At 43.2% G+C, this 18,263-nt stretch overlaps 1 protein-coding gene across 1 annotated transcript in view; it reads left to right on the top strand.

Annotated features, from left to right (window-relative positions):
• Nucleotides 1-18,263, top strand: part of LOC127570255 (zinc finger protein 385D-like) — a 471,540-nt gene that overhangs the window by 450,284 nt on the left and 2,993 nt on the right. The window contains 3 exon segments of the mRNA XM_052015599.1: nt 16,790-16,918; nt 16,921-16,973; nt 17,111-17,212. Of these exon segments, the coding sequence (XP_051871559.1) occupies nt 16,790-16,918; nt 16,921-16,973; nt 17,111-17,212 (284 nt within the window).

The following is an 18,263-nucleotide window of genomic DNA, read 5'->3' on the forward strand; positions in this document are numbered from 1 at the left end:
CAATTGTGTGAGAGAAGGATTTTCCGATTAGGATCATTCCATGTTGTGGAGTTTTTTCCCCATGTGACATCAGGGTGACATTGTTTTATTTCAAGATCTTTTCTCCTGTGAGTTACGTGGTCATGCACTTTTGCTGAATTACCTTGTTTTATCTGGGTTTTATCCCTTTGTTTCTGTTGACAAACTGCGTCAAACCCGTTCCGTCCCCAGGACCTATTTGGAGGTTAGATGTTTAAATATTCAACATCTTCACATGTCTACCTGTAGCTTCCTGTGCTCTGGCTATTACAAAAATCTGTGCCACAGCTAGTAAGCTCCTCTTTCCAACAAACCTGAGTATGCTGAGCCCCAAATGAGTTCTTCCACTAACTTTTTATCCAGCCCCCTCAATCTGCATTTACTGGCCGCATTTCTAAACTGTGTCAGGAAATCATCCACAGATTCATCTACTTCTTGGCTCGGGCTTTGGAATTCACATCTGTGGATCTGGTGACTCAATCCCAGCTTGAGATGTGTGCTGAAGTTTTCCAAGAATCTTGTTGGGATTTTTATTTTCTGACTCACTTAGCAACCATCTGTTAAAAAAAACTAATCCTTTATATCTGACTTTATCATTTATATGTGACCTTCCCTTCATTATTGATGAATGTTCGTTACAGATTTGTTCAAATTTTCTCAATATCCCTAGTGTTATTGACATCCCTATTCACCAGGGATTGGAACTGTGCAGGAATTGTTGTTAGCACATACACACGCACACAGTACCAACAATCACTTCAAGAGCTGATTATATTTCCCCTCATATCATCCAAACTTATTGGTGCCTATTATTTACATTTTAAACCACAAATCCAAGCTTTTGAAGCAAATGCCAGCAATTCAAGCAGTCAGTAAAATATCATGGTTACCCATCATAGCAATATTTTGTGGAGGAGAATTAAAAACACATGGTTTAATGCACTCGTACTGTTCCTTTACTCACTTAACCACTGCCAACATGTTATGTCCTGATTTATACACCACTGTTTGTTAATAAAATTTCCAGACTCAGATGTGTGTTTCACAATGTGTTTATTCATCCACATTCCTTGCCATATGGCTGCTGAGTGATATTCAGTACATCGGCCATGGTACACCAGTTGGTGCTGCAGTACAAGTACAAAATAGAAAACCTATGCCCAGCAGCAATAGTTCCTTACTCGAATAGTTTCCGAGAATTCTACAGTGTAGAAAAAGTCCCTCTGCCCAAACCGGTCCAGACCGACCAAGACGCCTATCTAAGATCAGCCCGTTTGCCTACGTTTGGCCCATATCCCTCTAAACTCCTCCTATCCATGTACTTCTCTAAATGTCTTCTCAATGTTGTAATTGTAAAATTACATCTAACAGAAGTATAACGCTTGCTATAATATTACAGAATATAGCAATGGCTTCCTCTGTCACAAGGATCAAAGTAAGTTTCTGATTGCAGAGGCAGATTGATAGGAGCTTGTGGCACAGTGGGAAACAGGTGCTACTGAAGTGGCTGTCCATTCAATTCCCAAACGAATATTCCTGAGGATACATTACAGGTGGCCAATCCATTATCCCATTTAATGTCATTGCCAGAACTTCGCTTTGTCTGTAATAAAACCAGCTGAGCATAGTGGAAGAGCTTTTATTTTCCTTCTTCCAAGCTGTGATGCGGCTCTGGGGACTTTCTTTCTTTTTCAATCTTTTTATTAGTTTTCAAATTAATACAGATTAATATATAACATCAATATTTATACATGTAATACAAAGAGATCAGGAGAACTATCATGGCATAGATAATCATAAAGAACAATAAAATATAAAAAAATCTGTAGATCCAATGATCTCTTAGTAAGTGACTATAATATAAAAGAAAGGAAAGAAAAAGATTTATTATATAAATTAAAAAAGAAAGAAAAAACCCCAAATCAATAAGAAAAGTTATAGACAATATAAACTAAACTAAACAGAAAAGTTGGGGAAAAAAAACAAACAACAAAAAACAAGAAAAAAAAAACTGGGCTAAAATTGCTCGGTAGAAACAGAGCAATATTATGTTGTCAAGTCCGTTCCTCCAAGTTGGAAAGTTATTGAAAGGGGATCTACATCATGTGAAAATATTGAATAAATGGACTCCAAATATCTTCAAATTTAAGCGAAGGATCAACAGCACCACTCTTAATTTTTTCCGAGTCTAAACATGATATAGTTTGAGAGAACCATTGAAAAGTAGTAGGGGGTATTGGATCCTTCCATTTAAGCAAAATGGATCGTTTGGCCATTAATGTAACAAAGGCAATCATACGGTTAGCAGAAGGAGATAAATGGCCAGATTCTATCCTTGGTAATCCAAAACTTGCAGTGAAGTTGTAAATCAATCTTCAATACGTTTGAAATAATGTTAAAAATGTCTTTCCAATATTTTTCCAAAAGAGGACAGGACCAAAACATATGTGTCAAAGAAACCACATTTGATTTGCATCTATCACATATAGGATTTATATGGTGATAAAAATGAGCTAACTTATCTTTGGACATATGGGTCCTGTGAACTACCTTAAACTGTATCAACGAGTGTCTGGCACACATTGAAGATGTATTAACTAAATGAAGAATTTTCTTCCAAGTCTCTGTAGGTAAAGATGCCTGGAGTTCACCTTCCCGTTCGTTCTTAATTTTGTCTAATGATTCTAGACGTATTGTCATAATTAAGTCATAGATTATCGCTATCAAGCCCTTCTGATAAGGATTAAGACCTAAAATTTTTTTCCGTATTTCAATTTTGTAAGGGTCGGAAAGAGGGTATAGTAGCTTTTAAAAAGTTTCTAATCTGCAAATATCGAAAAAAGTGTGATTTAGGCAAATTGTATTTGTTAGACAATTGTTTCAAAAGATGAAAAACAGTTATCAATGAATAGATCCCGAAAAACATACGATTCCCTTCCTGTTCCATCTGGAAAAAGCTGAGTCAACTCTGGATGGATGAAAGAAAAATTAGATTGAATGGGACTTGACAAGTTAAATTTATTCAAATCCAAAAAAAATTACAAAATTGAAGCCATATTCGCATTGTATGTTTAACAATTGGGTTAGTCATATGTTTACTTAACTTGGTAAGTGCAAAAGGGAGTGAAGCTCCTAAAATAGAAACTAATGAAAATTCAAGTACTGATTGGTGCTCAAGGTGTACCCATTTGGGGCATTGAATTACATCTAAATCTTGTATCCAAAAAATTAAATATCTGATATTAATTGCCCAATAATATAATCTAAAGTTAGGCAGAGCCATACCACCATCCTCTTTTAGTTTTTGTAAATATTTCTTACTTAACCTTGGGTTTTTATTCTGCCAAATATATGAAAGAATTTTAGAATCAATAGTGTCAAAAAAAGATTTCGGGACAAAAGTTGGAATCGCTTGAAATAAATATAAAAATTTTGGTAAAATAGTCATCCTAATCGCATTAATTCGGCCTACCAATGATAAAGACAGTGGAGACCACTTAGTAACTAATTGTTTTACATGGTCAACTATAGGCAATAGATTAGCTTTAAATAAGTCCTTATGTTTCTTGGTATTTTACAACACCTAAATATATAAAATAGTCAGTTACCAATCTAAAGGTAATCGGCTATAAATTGGGGTTTGCATATTCAATGGAAAAGTTCGCTCTTATTAGATTTAATCTATAGCCAGAAAAACGCTAACTGATCTAGTAGTGAGAGTACTGTGGGATAGATCGTCTGGATAGAAATATAAAGGAAACAGGTCATCTGCGTAGAAGACAATCTTATGAATCTTCTGTCCGCAGAGTAATGGCCACATACATTTGAAGAGTCCCGGAGTGCAATAGCCAAGGTTCTAAAGCAATATCAAATAATAAAGGGCTGAACGGGCAACCTCATCTAGTACCTCGAAAAAGCTTAAATAAAGGAGATCTTTGATTATTAGTAAGTATTGAAGCCATAGGTGTATAATAAATCATTTTAATCGCAGATATAAATTTAGGGCTAAAATTAAATTTTTGAAGTGTAGTGAATAGATATTCCCATTCGACTCTATCAAACGCCTTTTCAGCATCTAGTGAAATAACACATTCTGGGATTTAGAATGAAGGGGTATATATAATATTCATTAATCTCCTGATATTAAAATGTAAATAATGATTCTGAATAAATCCTGTCTGATCTTCGGAGATAATTTGTGGGAGAACCTTTTCCAGTCTAAAGGCCAATATTTTGGAAAATATTTTTGAATCTACATTTAACAAAGATATAGGTCTATAAGATGCACAATCAATGGGATCTTTGTCCTTTTTAAGAATTAAAGAAATAGTTGCTTCATAGAAAGATTGTAGTAGTTTACCCACTGATAGGGCATCTTTAAAAATTTTTGGCTAACCAGGGAGGCTCTGGGGGCTTTAGTCCCCCTTCACTGAAAGTAATGAAGGCACAGAATGTACTGTGACTGGGGCACATTGCTTGGTAGCATCACCACTGCTCTGGGTGACCTAGTCCTGAAGGACATAGTTGCCAGATTGGGTCTGCAGCAGGTAGTGATCACAACCACAAGCGATAAGCCTGCTTCACCTCGTTCTCATTGATCTATCTGTAGCACTTGCATCTGTCTATAGTGGTACTGGTAGAAGTGAACACCTTGTCATCCTTGTGAGACGAATGCTGTCTTCACGCTGAGGACATCTGCTATCGTACATGGCACTCCTAATGTGCTAAATGGGGTAGGCAGAACAGATCTGGCAACTCAAAACTCGGCATTCACAAGTGATGGTGGACCATCAACTGCAAAAATTTACATTCCACAACCTGTCATCTCATGGCCTGGTACATCACTCATTCTACTGTTCCCGCCAAGCCAGGGGGTCAGTGAGGAGTGCAAGAGGGAACAGCAGCTGCCTCCAACCTGATGAAATTGTAACCCTGGGCTACAATGACAGAATTACAAATTGTCAGATGGGAGCTTCCCCACAACCAGTGGATCATATAAAATCTCCCATCTAGTTGGGAATGGTGGTGGACAATTAAATAGCTGAGGGGAGAGGTAGCTTCATTACATCTCCATCTTCAGTGGCATGAGACTGAAGTAACCACAATCACGTTCACCCAGAAATACCAAGTAGGTGATCTACCTCAGCTTCTTTCCAACATCGCTACCGTCACAGGAGCCACACTTCAGCCACTTCGAATTACTCCATGTGACATTAAGAAATATCTAAGAGCACCTGTTACAGCGAAGGTTTGAGACCAGACAACATGCCAGCTGTGGTACTAACTCCAGAACTAGCTGCACCTTCATCCCACATTGTTCTAGCACAGTTACAGCCTCGGCATCTACCGGACAATGTGGAAAATTGACCATTCATGTCCTGTTCACAAAAAGCAGAACAAATCCAATTACCTTCCAATCAACCTACTTTCAATCCTAAGCGATGGACTGTGTCATTGATGTGCTATCAAGCAGTACTTACTCAGCAATAACTTGCTCGCTGATACCCAGTTTGGGTTTTGACATGATCACTCAGCTCCAGACCTGATCACAATCCTGGTCTAAACATGGACCAAAGAGGTAGATTTCAAAGGAAGGTGACGTCACTGCCTTGTCATTAGTGCAGCAGCTGATTGACCGTGATATCAAGGCTCCTGATAAAGTTGGTCAATGGCATCGAGGTGAAAACACCCGAGTCACAAATCGCACTAAGTAAGACGGTCATAGTTGGAGGGGTAAATCATTCCATCCAAGACATTGCTGCAGGAGTTTCTCAGGGCAATTCCTCAGGCCCAACCATCTTCAGCTGCTTCATTTATGACCTTCTTAAGGCCAGAAGCAGGGATATTTAGTGATGATTGCTCAGTGTTCAATTCCATTTACCACTCCTGCAGGCTGTGTCTGTGTGTAGCAAGACTGGGACCATGTTTAGGTAAAGGTTGGTAAGTGGCAAGTAACAGTTGTGCCACAGAAGTGGCAGGCAATGACCATCTCCAATGAAACAGAGCATCACCACCCACACCCTCGGCATTTGACAGTATTATCATCACCAAGTCCCCACCATCAATATCCTGAAACTCATTGACCAGAGGCTAAGCTGGAGCTGCTACATGAATATTGTGGTCACAAGAGCTGATCATGAGGCTGGGTGTCCTCTGACTCACCTTCTGATACGCTGGAGGATGATCACCATCTACAAGGGAGACAAGTCAATCAGAATCAGAATCAAGTTTATTATCACGGCCTTATATGACATGAAATTTAATGTTTTGCAGCTGCAGTACAGTGCAAAGACATAAAATTACTACGAATTACTAAATAAATAAATAGTGCAAAAAAAAAGGGAATAACGAGGTAGTGTTCATGGGTTCATGGACCGTTCGGCATCTGATGGCAGAGGGGAAGAAGCTGTTCTTAAATCGTTTAGTGTAGGTCTTCAGATACTGTATCTCCTCCCCGATGGTAGTAACAAGAAGAGGGCGTGTCCCGGATGGTGAGGGTCCTTAGTGATCGATGCTGCCTTCTTGGGGCACCACCTCTTAAAGATATCCTCGATGGTGGGGAGGGTTGTGCCCGTGATGGAGCTGGCTGAGTCTACAACCCTCTGCAGCCTCTTGCGACTGGAGCCTCCATACCAGGCGGTGATGCAACCAGTCAGAATGATCTCCACCGTACATCTGTAGAAACTTGCAAGAGTCTTTGGTGACGTACCAAATCTCCTCAAACTCAGACTCAAACTCTGTCGCCTTTGTCAAGATGTTTCTTCGACAGTTTGCATTTCAGTACCACTTTTGGACTGTGGTGTTCTTCTCATTTACATTTCAGACTGAGCTATTCCCCACTAATGGACACATAAAAAAATTGGATAATGAACAATCAATGGGAGGACAGATATCATTTCCCACCATGCATCTTTGGCGGGGATGGGTCTACGCACATATGTTGATTAGGTCATCCCCTGGGGCTCCACTTCTACAGGAACAAGACAAGCAGGTAATTTTCCTGGACACAGCTGGTAGAAAGTAATTTGTCTTTTCTGTCGATGCAACTCTAGAATTGGGAGATGTTTTGATGGCTGAGCACAGGAGATGCACATCTGCACAGCAGGACTGGCCAATTGGCTTCTGCCCCCTGTGAATCTAGCCCACAAATATATGGAGGCCCATTGACTGAAGTGTAACTTCAGAGTGCCTCGTGATCAATTTAACCAGTGTGCAAGCTGTGAGACTGGATGCATTACGAGAAACAAATCTTGTTTCTTCAAACAAAAGCCTAGTCAAACTGTGATGCTACTCTTAGTGATTTGCGGATTTATAAGCTGATTCCTTGCTTTCCTGACAACATTCACTCTCCTGTTATCCGAGCAGTGGGCATCCTACCTTGTTGAATTTAACTCTATGGAGATTATTAATTGCCACTCACATCATACTTGTTGTTTGTGCCTTGTATCAATTGTGATTTTCTCCGCACTGGTTAAAATAACCAAGCTCAGGTCACTTTGGTAAGTGGAAATATGTTGACCATAAATTTATCTCTGGTTTCAATAGCACATTAACGGGTTATCGTGTGACGTGCCTGTGAGCGTTTCTGTGGTGGACCAGTGTTTGCCCAGTGCTCACTTCTGGTGCTGAGGAGCATATGAACAAAAATACCACAGGTCTGGGACTGGGGCTACATCTGGAAAGGGTGAGTAGTGGGGGTGGGGGGGGGGGGATGTCAAGAGAGCAGCCATTCAAAGACCTGGGGGAGAGCAGTTGCTCGGACATTGGCATTGTGTGAGGACATGTGAGTTTGGAGCAGGGCAACGTTGTGCAGTTGTTGCAGGCTGGGTTTGCACTGTCCTCAGCAACTTCTCCGTTAGTTAACTGTGTGGTTTATTTACATGGTTGTTCCAGGGGTGCCAACAATTGGTGCTTCTCGGAAAAATGGACCTCTTGGTGGGCGACCATTTCGGAGATAGTGACCACGACTCCCTGACCTTTTGCAGAGCCATGGACAGGGATAGGAGCAGACAATATGGGAAAGCTTTTAACTGGAGAAGGGTTAATTACGACGGTATTAGGCAGGATCTTGGGAGCGTAAATTGGGAACAGATGTTCTCTGGGAAATGCACAGAAGAAATGTGGAGGCTGGTTAGGGAACACTTGCACGGGGTTCCGGATAGGTTTGTCCCAGTGAGACAGGGAAAGGACGGCGGGGTAAAGGAACTGTGGTCGACAAGAGAGGTGAAATATTTAGTCAAGAGGGAAAAGGAAGCATGATTAAGCTTTAGGAAGCAAAATTCAGGCAGTGCTCTTGAGAATTTATAAGTTTGTTCATTGAGATCTCCTCTCAGTCTTCCATACAGAATTATTCCAGGACTTGACAGATAGGACACAGGAAAGGATCCTTTCCTTGGCTGAGGAATTTAGAACCAGAAGTCACAACCTCAGAGTTGGGACTGCAATGAGGAGAATTCCTTCACTCAGAGGGTAGTGAATCTTTGGAATTCATTCCCAACAGTGATCCATAAATTATCTGGATCTTAAAGGATCAATGGATATAGGGATAGTGCAGGAAGATGGCATCAAGTGGAAAATCAGCCATGAACTTAATAAATAGCGGGGCAGATGTGAAAGGCAGATCACCTATATCTGCTCCCACTTAAGTTCTTATGTCATTGGAACTCTATTCTTCAAAGGGCAGTGGTAGCAGAATCTAAATGTTTTAAGGCAGAAGTAGATAGTTTTTTGATAAGGGGTTGAAAGTTTGGACAGGGATGTGGAGTTGGGGTTGAGGTCAGATGAACCATGATTTATGAAATGACAGAGTGGCCTTGAGGGATTGAGTACCCTGCTCCTGTTCATACGTGACTTATGTTCCTGCTCCTGTTCATACGTGACTTATGTTTTCAGCTGAAGTTGCGACTTGCCGTGATTCAGCCCAGAATGGTTGTAAATGTGCTGCCCCTGACTGAGCGCAGAGTGGTGCGGTAGTTAATGAGACCCAGGTTTGATCATGGTTTTGGGTGCTGCCTGTGTGTTGTTTATGTGTTCTCCTCAAAGTCAGAGTTGAGTTTATTGTCAGATGCACAAGTCCATGTGGGCACAGGTGCAATGAAAAACTTACTTGCAGCAGTGTTGCAGGCACATAGCATCAGGTAAGCAGCATTCACAAGAAAACATAAATTAGACATAAATGATACATGATTTTTACAAGAAAGAACACAGTTAGAACAAACAAAACAAAGTCCATTTTAGTGTAGAGTGATCAAAGTGGCCATAGTGTTGCTAAACTGCAGTGAATAGGGTTTTGCCGGTTGGTTCAAGAACCGAACGGTTGAAGGGAAGTAGCTGTTCTTGAACCTGGTGGTGTGGGACTTCAGGCTGCTGTACCTCCTGCCCGATGGGAGCTGTGAGAAGATGACATGGCCCGGATGGTGGGGATCTTTGATGATAGATGTTGCCTTCTTGAGGCAGCGCCTCGTGTATGCACCGGTTCCCCCAGGCACTTCGGTTTCCCCTCATGTCTTAAAGACAAGCTGAGCAGTAGGTTAAATGGCAACTGTACCTCGGCCCCTCATGTAGATTTTATATATTTTTAAAACCTTTATTTACAGTGTGCTAACAGGCCCTTCCGGCCCAACGAGTCCGCGCCGCCCATTTTTAAACCCAAATTAACCTACCCGTACGTCTTTGGAATGTGGGAGGAAACCGGAGCACCCAGAGGAAACCCACGCAGACACGGGGAGAACATACAAACTCCTTACAGACAGCAACGGGAATCAAACCCCGATCGCTGGCGCTGTAATAACGTCGCGCTAACCGCTACGCTACTGTGCCGCCCAAATAGCTCATGGGTGGCAGGAGGATGGAATTGATGACATGAGAGGAAAAATGGGATTGGTATCAATATGTGTTTGGTGGTCAGTGAAGGCGTGGTTGCCAAGGGGATTATCCAAGACATTCTACCTCAGAAATGTGATTTTTTGGTACATTGCACTGAAGAAAACATTGCCAAGCAACCAAACTTGTGATAGCTCTTCTTCATCTCCCTTATTAAATCCTTTAGTTTATATCTTTGAAACAGGCCATTCAGCCAGCTGGTCAATGACAGTGATTCTGTCGCACACAGGCTTCCTCCCACTGTCTATCCCTCGTTTCCAGTTTACCTTTAAATGCATCGGTACGATTCAGAACAGAGAAGATTACCGGGAAAAGTTTATTGCCCAATTCTCCAGTTAAATATTCTTAAAAAAAGACTTACATTTGGATGCCAATACCTTGTGCCCAATCTACACTGGAATTGCCTTGATCGAGTTATTGGTTCACATGCCTTTAGACTGTATTAAATAAGCATTCAGCCAATTAAAATATTGGAATGAGGTTTCTGCATCTATCTCAGGATGTTCTGGGATATTTTCATTCTTAAGGTCATTTAGCAATAGCAAGTTATGACAGGAATGGATAGAAAAGTAGGCTGCAGAGACCATTTCTCTGCCTCTTCCCCTAAGTCTCTGTTTGTTGGGTTGAGAGTCATTGTGAGTTTATTTAGCCTTTATTTAAGCCACTTTCACTGTAATGAAAGCATTTAGAAGTCACTACAATTGATGGTGGTTCAGCTAGGTCTCCTGTTGGGGCTGGAAGGAGAGTACCAGCAAGGGAGATACACAGACTGGGAGACACTGCAGGATGGATGAACTCATGACCTGCATAAATCTTCAGAAATGAATTTTCTGTCTCACCTGATTGAGAAAAATTGCCAACTGCTGTCTCTAAAATCTGCAGTCTTGCATAACGGGTCAGCCAATATTGCACATGCCTCTGAATATGATTGTGACCTTTAGTTTCTACTGCACTCTGGCACAGAATAAGTGACCGATGTGATATCACACAGTTTGAAGCCCACAGCTATAAAAGGAACTTAAAGCACCAATCTCCCATATTTTCCCATGGACGCAGAGAAAAAATTGCTGAGGATGCAAAGCATTGTTGTTTGTTGCACCTGAAGTTCCATGGTGTACATCAGGAGGAAGCAATCCATTTCTGAATGTTCAACAAAATACAGCATTTGATCCAAATCTGTAGCTGTGAACTGGATAGAACATAGAACATAGAAAAACTACAGCACAATTAAGGCCCTTCGGCCCACAAAGCTGTGCTGAACATGTCCCTACCCTAGAAATTACTGGGCTTACCCATAGCCCTCTATTTTTCTCAGCTCCATGTACCTATCTAACAGTCTCTTAAAAGCCTATCGTATCGGCCTCCACCACCATTTCCGGCAGCCTATTCCACACACTCACCACTCTCTGAGTAAAAAACTTACCCCTGACACCTCCTTTGTACCCACTCCCCAGCACCTTAAACCTGTTGTGGCCACCAATTCAGCCCTGGGGAAAAACCTCTGACTATCTACTCTATCAATACTTCTCATCATCTTCTACACCTCTATCAGGTCCCCCCTCATCCTCCGTCTCTCCAAGGAGAAAAGGCCAAGTTCCCTCAACCTGCTTTCATAAGGCATGCTCTGCATTCCAGGCAGCATCCTTGTAAATCTCCTCTGCACCATCTCTATGGCTTCCACATCTTTCCTGTAGTGAGGCGACCAGAACTGAGCACAATACTCCAAGTGTGGTCTGACCAGGGACCTATATAACTGCAACAATACCTCACGGCTCCTAAGTTCAATTCCCCAATTGATGAAGGACAATACACCATATGCCTTCTTAACCACAGAGTCAACCTACGCAGCCGCTTTGAGCGTCCTATGGACTCGGATCCCAAGATCCCTCTGATCCTCCACACTGCCAAGAGTCCTACCATTAATACTATATTCTGCCAACATATTTGACCTACCAAAATGAACCACTTCACACTTATCTGGGTTGAACTGCATCTTCCACTTCTCAGCCCAACTCTGCATCCTATCTATATCCCTCTGTAACCTCTGACAGCCCTCCAAACTATCCACAACACCCCCAACCTTCGTGTCATCCGCAACCTTACTAACCCATCCTCATCCAGGTCGTTTATAAAAATCACAAAGAGTAAGGGTCCCAGTACAGACCCCTGAGGTACACCACTGGTCACCGACCTCCACTCAGAATACGACCCCTCAACAACCACTCTTTGCCTTCTGTGGGCCAGCCAGTTCTGGATCCACACTGCAATGTGCCCTTGGATCCCATGTCTCCTCACCTTCTCCATAAGCCTCGCATGGGGTACCTTATCAAATGCCTTTACCTGAACCAGTCCTTGCTTCCACTGAGAGAAAAGGCAACCAAGCTGGCTGCTCAGGGACAACAAGAATCTCAGTTTTACTGAGTTGGGAACCCAAATGTTAACACCGAGGAACATAACAGGCAGAGCTACAATCCTGCGAAAGCTCAGATTAAAATTGTACTTCTGAAGTATAGATATCACTCTCTGGTGTTTCTCAATACATTCACTCCTGCAAACACTATATAATTTTATTCTATAATGAGACCAGGGATGAGGAAGTGGGGGATCAGGAAGGTATGGAAGATTATGAGGATCAAAGCCCACAAATCCTAAACACGGCCAGATCTCCGTCAACAAATCACTGAGAATTTCTCTTGAATGATTTCCTTCTCCCAGTGCCACAACTGCTACCTCACCAAATACTTTGCCTCTCCCACAAAAATGCTTTCAAAGCATACTTTTGTGAGTGTTGCACTCTTACTATAGATATTAAGTTCAGCAATTAAGGTGGGCAGGCACAGTACTGTAGTGGTCAGCGTAACGTTATTACAGCGCCAGTGACCCGGGTTCAATTCCAGCCGCTGTCTGTAAGGAGTTTGTACGTTCTCCCCGTGTCTGTGTGGGTTTCCTCCGGGTGCTCTGGTTTCCTCCCACATTCCAAAGACGTACAGGTTAGGAAGTTGTGGGCATGCTATGTTGGCGCCGGAAGCGTGGCAACACTTGCGGGCTGCCCCCAGAACACTCTACACAAAAGATGTACTTCACTGTGTGTTTCAATGTACATGTGACTAATAAAGATATCTCATCTTATAAAAATAGCAATTCCAACTATTTATTAAAGATTGAGCACTACCATATACTTCTTGACCTTGACCCATCTCCCGACCAGGTGCTCCTGTGAGGGTGGTTTCCCCATGGCTCCAATCCCAGAGGTGGAAGGAAGGAAGGCTGCCCTGGGGGTGTTGGAGGTGGCTATGGTCGGCACCCTCAGGACCTCCACCCAACAAACTGCTGCAGCACAAGCTACGCTGAGGCCACACTGGCAGCCGAGAGGAAAGCAGGCATGGTGCCATCCTGAGGCCAGCAGCTGCTGCCCATCCAGCCCAGAGATGGCACTCCGTGTCTGCTCAACAACAGGAGGTGAGAGACGGCACTCAGTGTCTGCTCAACAACAGGAGGTGAGAGACGGCATTCGGTGTCTGCTCAACAACAAGCTCTACAAATGCCGTGACATTCCTCCAGAGGCTCCTGCATGTTTTGAAAGCCTGTGGCATTGTTCAAGAAAGTCAGGATGGCAATACCTGACCTTCCACCGATGCCTTAGCGCCAACACCAGGGACTGTGTGGGCAACAGCCCCAATGCATTGCTCATGGAGCTGACCATTGGGTTCTTGGTTGCTGGCACAGGTTTCATTCTCTGCACCAAGTCAACATACTCTGGAGGTGAACTTTTCCCTATCTTCACACATTGCATTCTAGACTGTTAACAGGGTCTGCACACATGGGTCTACCTGAATGGTCTCAAGAGTCTTCCTTCAGGGACTGTGCCCATGAAGGCCTTATCTGTCTCCTCTGCAGTACTGCTAGCATGGCTCCTCTCTCTCAGGTGAACTTCCTCCTGGGTAAGACCACCTCTCCATGTCTTGGGTACATCTGTGCACAGACCCCTTCTGAATGCATGGTGGCAGTCTGTAAACTTATTAGGCTTTGTGTTTCTACTCCAGAAGATGTGTCAGTTATGCAACATTCACAGCTCCACGTCATACAGCGGTGGGGTGAAATCCCAGTCCTGGGGCTTCAACATGCATTATATTGGTATTGGTATTGGTTTATTATTGTCACTTGTACTGAGATACAGTGAAAAACTTGTCTTGCATACTGTTTGTACAGATCAATTCATTACACAGTGCATTGAGGTAGTACAGGGTAAAAACAATAAGACAATACAGAGTAAAGTATCACAGTGACAGAGGAAGTACAGTGCAGTGCAGGTGGACAATGAGGTGCAAGGTCATAACAAGGTAGAGTCCATCTCATCATATAAGGGAACCGTTCAATAGTCTTATAACAGTGGAATAGAAGCTGTCCTTGAGCCTGATGGTACGTGCCCTCAGGCTCCTGTATCTTCTGCCTGATGGGAGAGGGGAGAAGAGAGAATGACCCGGATGTGTGAGGTCTTTGATTATGCTGGCTGCTTCACCAAGACAGCGAGAGGTATAGACAGAGTCCATGGAGGGGAGGCTGGTTTCCTTGACGGTCTGGGCTGTGTCCACAACTCTCTGCAGTTTCTTGCAGTCCCAGGCAGAGCAGTTGCCGTACCAAGCCGTGATGCATCCGGATAGGATGCTTTCTGTGGTGCATTGATAAAAGTTGGTGAGAGTCAAAGGGGACATGCCAAATTTCTTTGGCCTCCTGAGGAAGTAGAGGCGCTGGTGAGCGCCTATAGTCCTGTTTGAAAATGTTAAACTGAAAACACAAGAGATCCAAAGTCAATGTAGTCTCAGTGGATTGAATAATTAAATTGAAATTTCACTTACCAAAAGGACTTATTGCTGTCAGTGGGACTTTGCTGTGTGCAAATTGGGCAGCTCAGGGGAAATGTGTTATTTGTGAAACAAGGATAAAATCTTTATCCTGGAGAGGACAGTCAAATGCAGCGAGGACGTATAATATTTTGAATTCCTTTGGACAGGATACTAGTTTGTGCCCAAAAGATATTCTGCAGGTTACAAGTAGGTATGAGCATCCTCCTGAGAGTGATTGAATGATTATAACAGAAGTTGAAAAAATCCTCATGAACCACAATGTTTTCAATGTAACAGCTACAAAGAAGATTTATTCTTTCAATAATGAATCACTCTTCAAACACTATTAATAGATAAGAAAATGGATGATGATTCATGAAATTATTAAAATGTATGAAATGGAGCTCTGAGTGAAAGTAAAGCCATTTTTTAACAAATCGTAGAATTATCTTCTGTATTTCTTATTTTTCAGATAGAAAAAGGTATTTATAATTTTACTCACTGCAGTTTGTGGCTTAAACAGCTGAAGAACTCGTTGCAACACTAAATCAATATGTTAATATTAAACAAACTTAACTTCATGTGATAAAACTAATCAATCAGATGGTCCGTTAGATTCATTCAGTTCAGAAATCCCCCTGTTAATCTGAGGGTAGCTGGGTACAAAGACTGAAGCTTGTTTGTTTCCTCAACGCACATCACCAGGAAATCATTGGGCACTTTCACTCATGGTTGTACAAAAATCATAAATTGTGTGTGAAGGGCAGTTTAATGATATTACTTTGTGGAGTGTAAAAAAAGCCTTTCTCCGATCTATTTTAAATTAACCACTTAAGCATTGACACTTCTTTTTATCTGAGGATAGCAGAATAAACACGACTGGTCTGGTTTTTCTACCACTGTATTTGGCTTGTTTGCCTCATGTCTCTTCAACTCAATTAGGAATCTCTCACCATTCCATTATCCAGCAAAATCTGCTCTTTTCCTCCTGGCTTTCATCCTTTCTTGATAAGTAAAATTGAATTTATCCTTCAGAAACACACTTTTAGTGATTTTTCTTTACTCATCTACCTCATCTCCTCCTGAGAGCCATCCCATCTTCTATTTGCCACCTTGCTCCAAACTACTCCTGACCCATCTCACAGTCACATAATCCTACTTTGCCCAGTGGAAAGACATCAGTAGTTCTTCGGTTTCCTCAGGCAGTGTTCCTCGATTTCCTCAGTGCTCTCATCACCCTTCTTCTTAATGAGTTCGCTGTTGATTGTTGCAGCCTTCTGTAACAATTGTACCATTTCTGATCTGTTTTCAGAGGCTCCTAAACCCTCTTCTTTTCCATTTCAGTCTCTAGCTCCACCACTTCTTGCTCGAATCCTAGCCACACCACCAAAAACGCAGTGAATGTAAACAGAATTATCCCGGCAACCGGTAGTGTGTTATCCGTTCGTGCCCTTTACCCCTCTGCAAATACCAAAGCAGCACCTGTTCCTTCACACTTACTCTCTTCGTGGTTCTTATGTCAATGTGACATCTCCTGGGCTACTTCCTCCAAATCCATCACACACTCATTTCCAGCATTTCGGTGTGTGAACCCCTCCGACACCTGCCATACATTACAAAGACTAATCTCTGGGCTAATGTCCATTTTGTCAACGTTATCAGTAATGAAAGAGGTAACTTCCATTTATAAACTCATGACTTCTAGCTGTCTACTGCCAAATTTGATTCTATAACTCTTTTTCTACACCACATGATAGTCCAAAATCAAGTAATAAATTACCCCAACCCATTTCAATAGGTTAATCTATTCATTGTGCAATATCATAGGTACACATTTGGGATGTACATGATCATTTGTCAATTGGGGTTTCAGCCTATCATTCAATCTGTATCATCAAAAGTAATTGTGATGCACACAAGAGATTTCAGATGCTGGAAATCTGGAGCAACACACAAAGTGCTGGAGGAACTCAGCGGTATCTGTGGCAGGAAATGGACAGTCAATATTTTGGGTCTTCTGAATTGTTTTACAATCTCTTCAACAGGATCTAAGCACAAAACTATGCTGGAAGCTCGAAATGGAGGGGGTCCGATTAAAGCATTTCCTCGACCAGGCCGTCAAAAGGCAAAACGTTCCACCAACAAAGGAGTTACAACCGGCCTGCAGAATAAAACCTTCACTGTGAAATCTGTGACGTGCACGTCAATTCAGAAACACAACTCAAACAGGTTTAGCCCTCTGAATGACATGTTTACCCTTTATACTGCAAGAGTTGTGTTTTTGCCCATGTACCAAACCCATATACTGTCTCTGTTCCCTTTTCAAGAGCCATTTTGCTTATTCATTGCTCTTTATTATTTTCCAGCACATAAGCAGCAGAAGACACAAGGACAGAGCTGCAGGAAAACCTCCTAAACCCAAATACAGTCCGTACAACAAGCTCCAAAGGGGTACCAATGCACTTGCAGTAAGCGAATGATAAACACACTAAGCTTGGATACCTTTCTGAACGTTTCCTTCCTGGAGAATGATCATAATGTGCCTCAGTTGTTGCTCAAATCTCAAAGCAGACCCATGTGGTTAGCTTGCAATATCTTAACAAAATGTGAGGGTGAAGTGCTGGTGTGAGATGTTGGAGAGTATCTGCAACTATTTCACTTTCCTTCCATGCAGTTCCACGATCTGTTCAAAACATCTCGTGCCAGTGATCAAAGACAAATTTCACCCCCTGTGCTAAAAATAAACTGCTGGAAAAACACAGCAGTTCGAGCAGCATCTGTGGAGACAAAGGGACGGTCGATGTTTCGGGTCAAGACCCAGCATCAGGACTGAGAGTGTAGAGGGAAGACAGCCGGTGTGTAGAGGGAGGGGTGAGACAGGGGGAGGGGTGAGACAGAGGCTGGTGGGGGAGACAAGGGGGGTGAGACGGGGGGGGTGAGACAGAGGGAGGGGTGAGACAGAGGCTGGTGGGGAAGACAAGGGGGGTGAGACGGGGGGTGAGACAGAGGGAGGGGGTTGAGACAGAGGGGGGGAGACAGGCTGGGGGGTGAGACAGAGGGAGGGGGGTGAGAGAGGGAGGGGTGAGACAGAGGCTGGTGGGTGAGACAGAGGGAGGGGTGAGACAGGGGGAGGGTGAGACAGAGGCTGGTGGGGAGACAAGGGGGGTGAGACGGGGGGGTGAGACAGAGGGAGGGGTGAGACAGAGGCTGGTGGGAAGACAAGGGGGGTGAGACGGGGGGGTGAGACAGAGGGAGGGGGTTGAGACAGAGGCGGGGAGGACAGGCTGGGGGGTGAGACAGAGGGAGGGGGGTGAGAGAGGGAGGGGTGAGACAGAGGCTGGTGGGTGAGACAGAGGGAGGGGTGAGACATAGGCTGGTGGGTGAGACAGAGGCTGGTGGGTGAGACGGAGGGAGGGGTGAGGACAGAGGCTGGGGGGTGAGACGGAGGGAGGGGTGAGAAAGACGGAGGGGTGAGAGATGGAGTCGAGTGATGGGCTAGATAGAGTCAGATGGGGGAGG

Source organism: Pristis pectinata, chromosome 5, assembly GCF_009764475.1.
Source record: "Pristis pectinata isolate sPriPec2 chromosome 5, sPriPec2.1.pri, whole genome shotgun sequence".
Taxonomy (NCBI): domain Eukaryota; kingdom Metazoa; phylum Chordata; class Chondrichthyes; order Rhinopristiformes; family Pristidae; genus Pristis; species Pristis pectinata.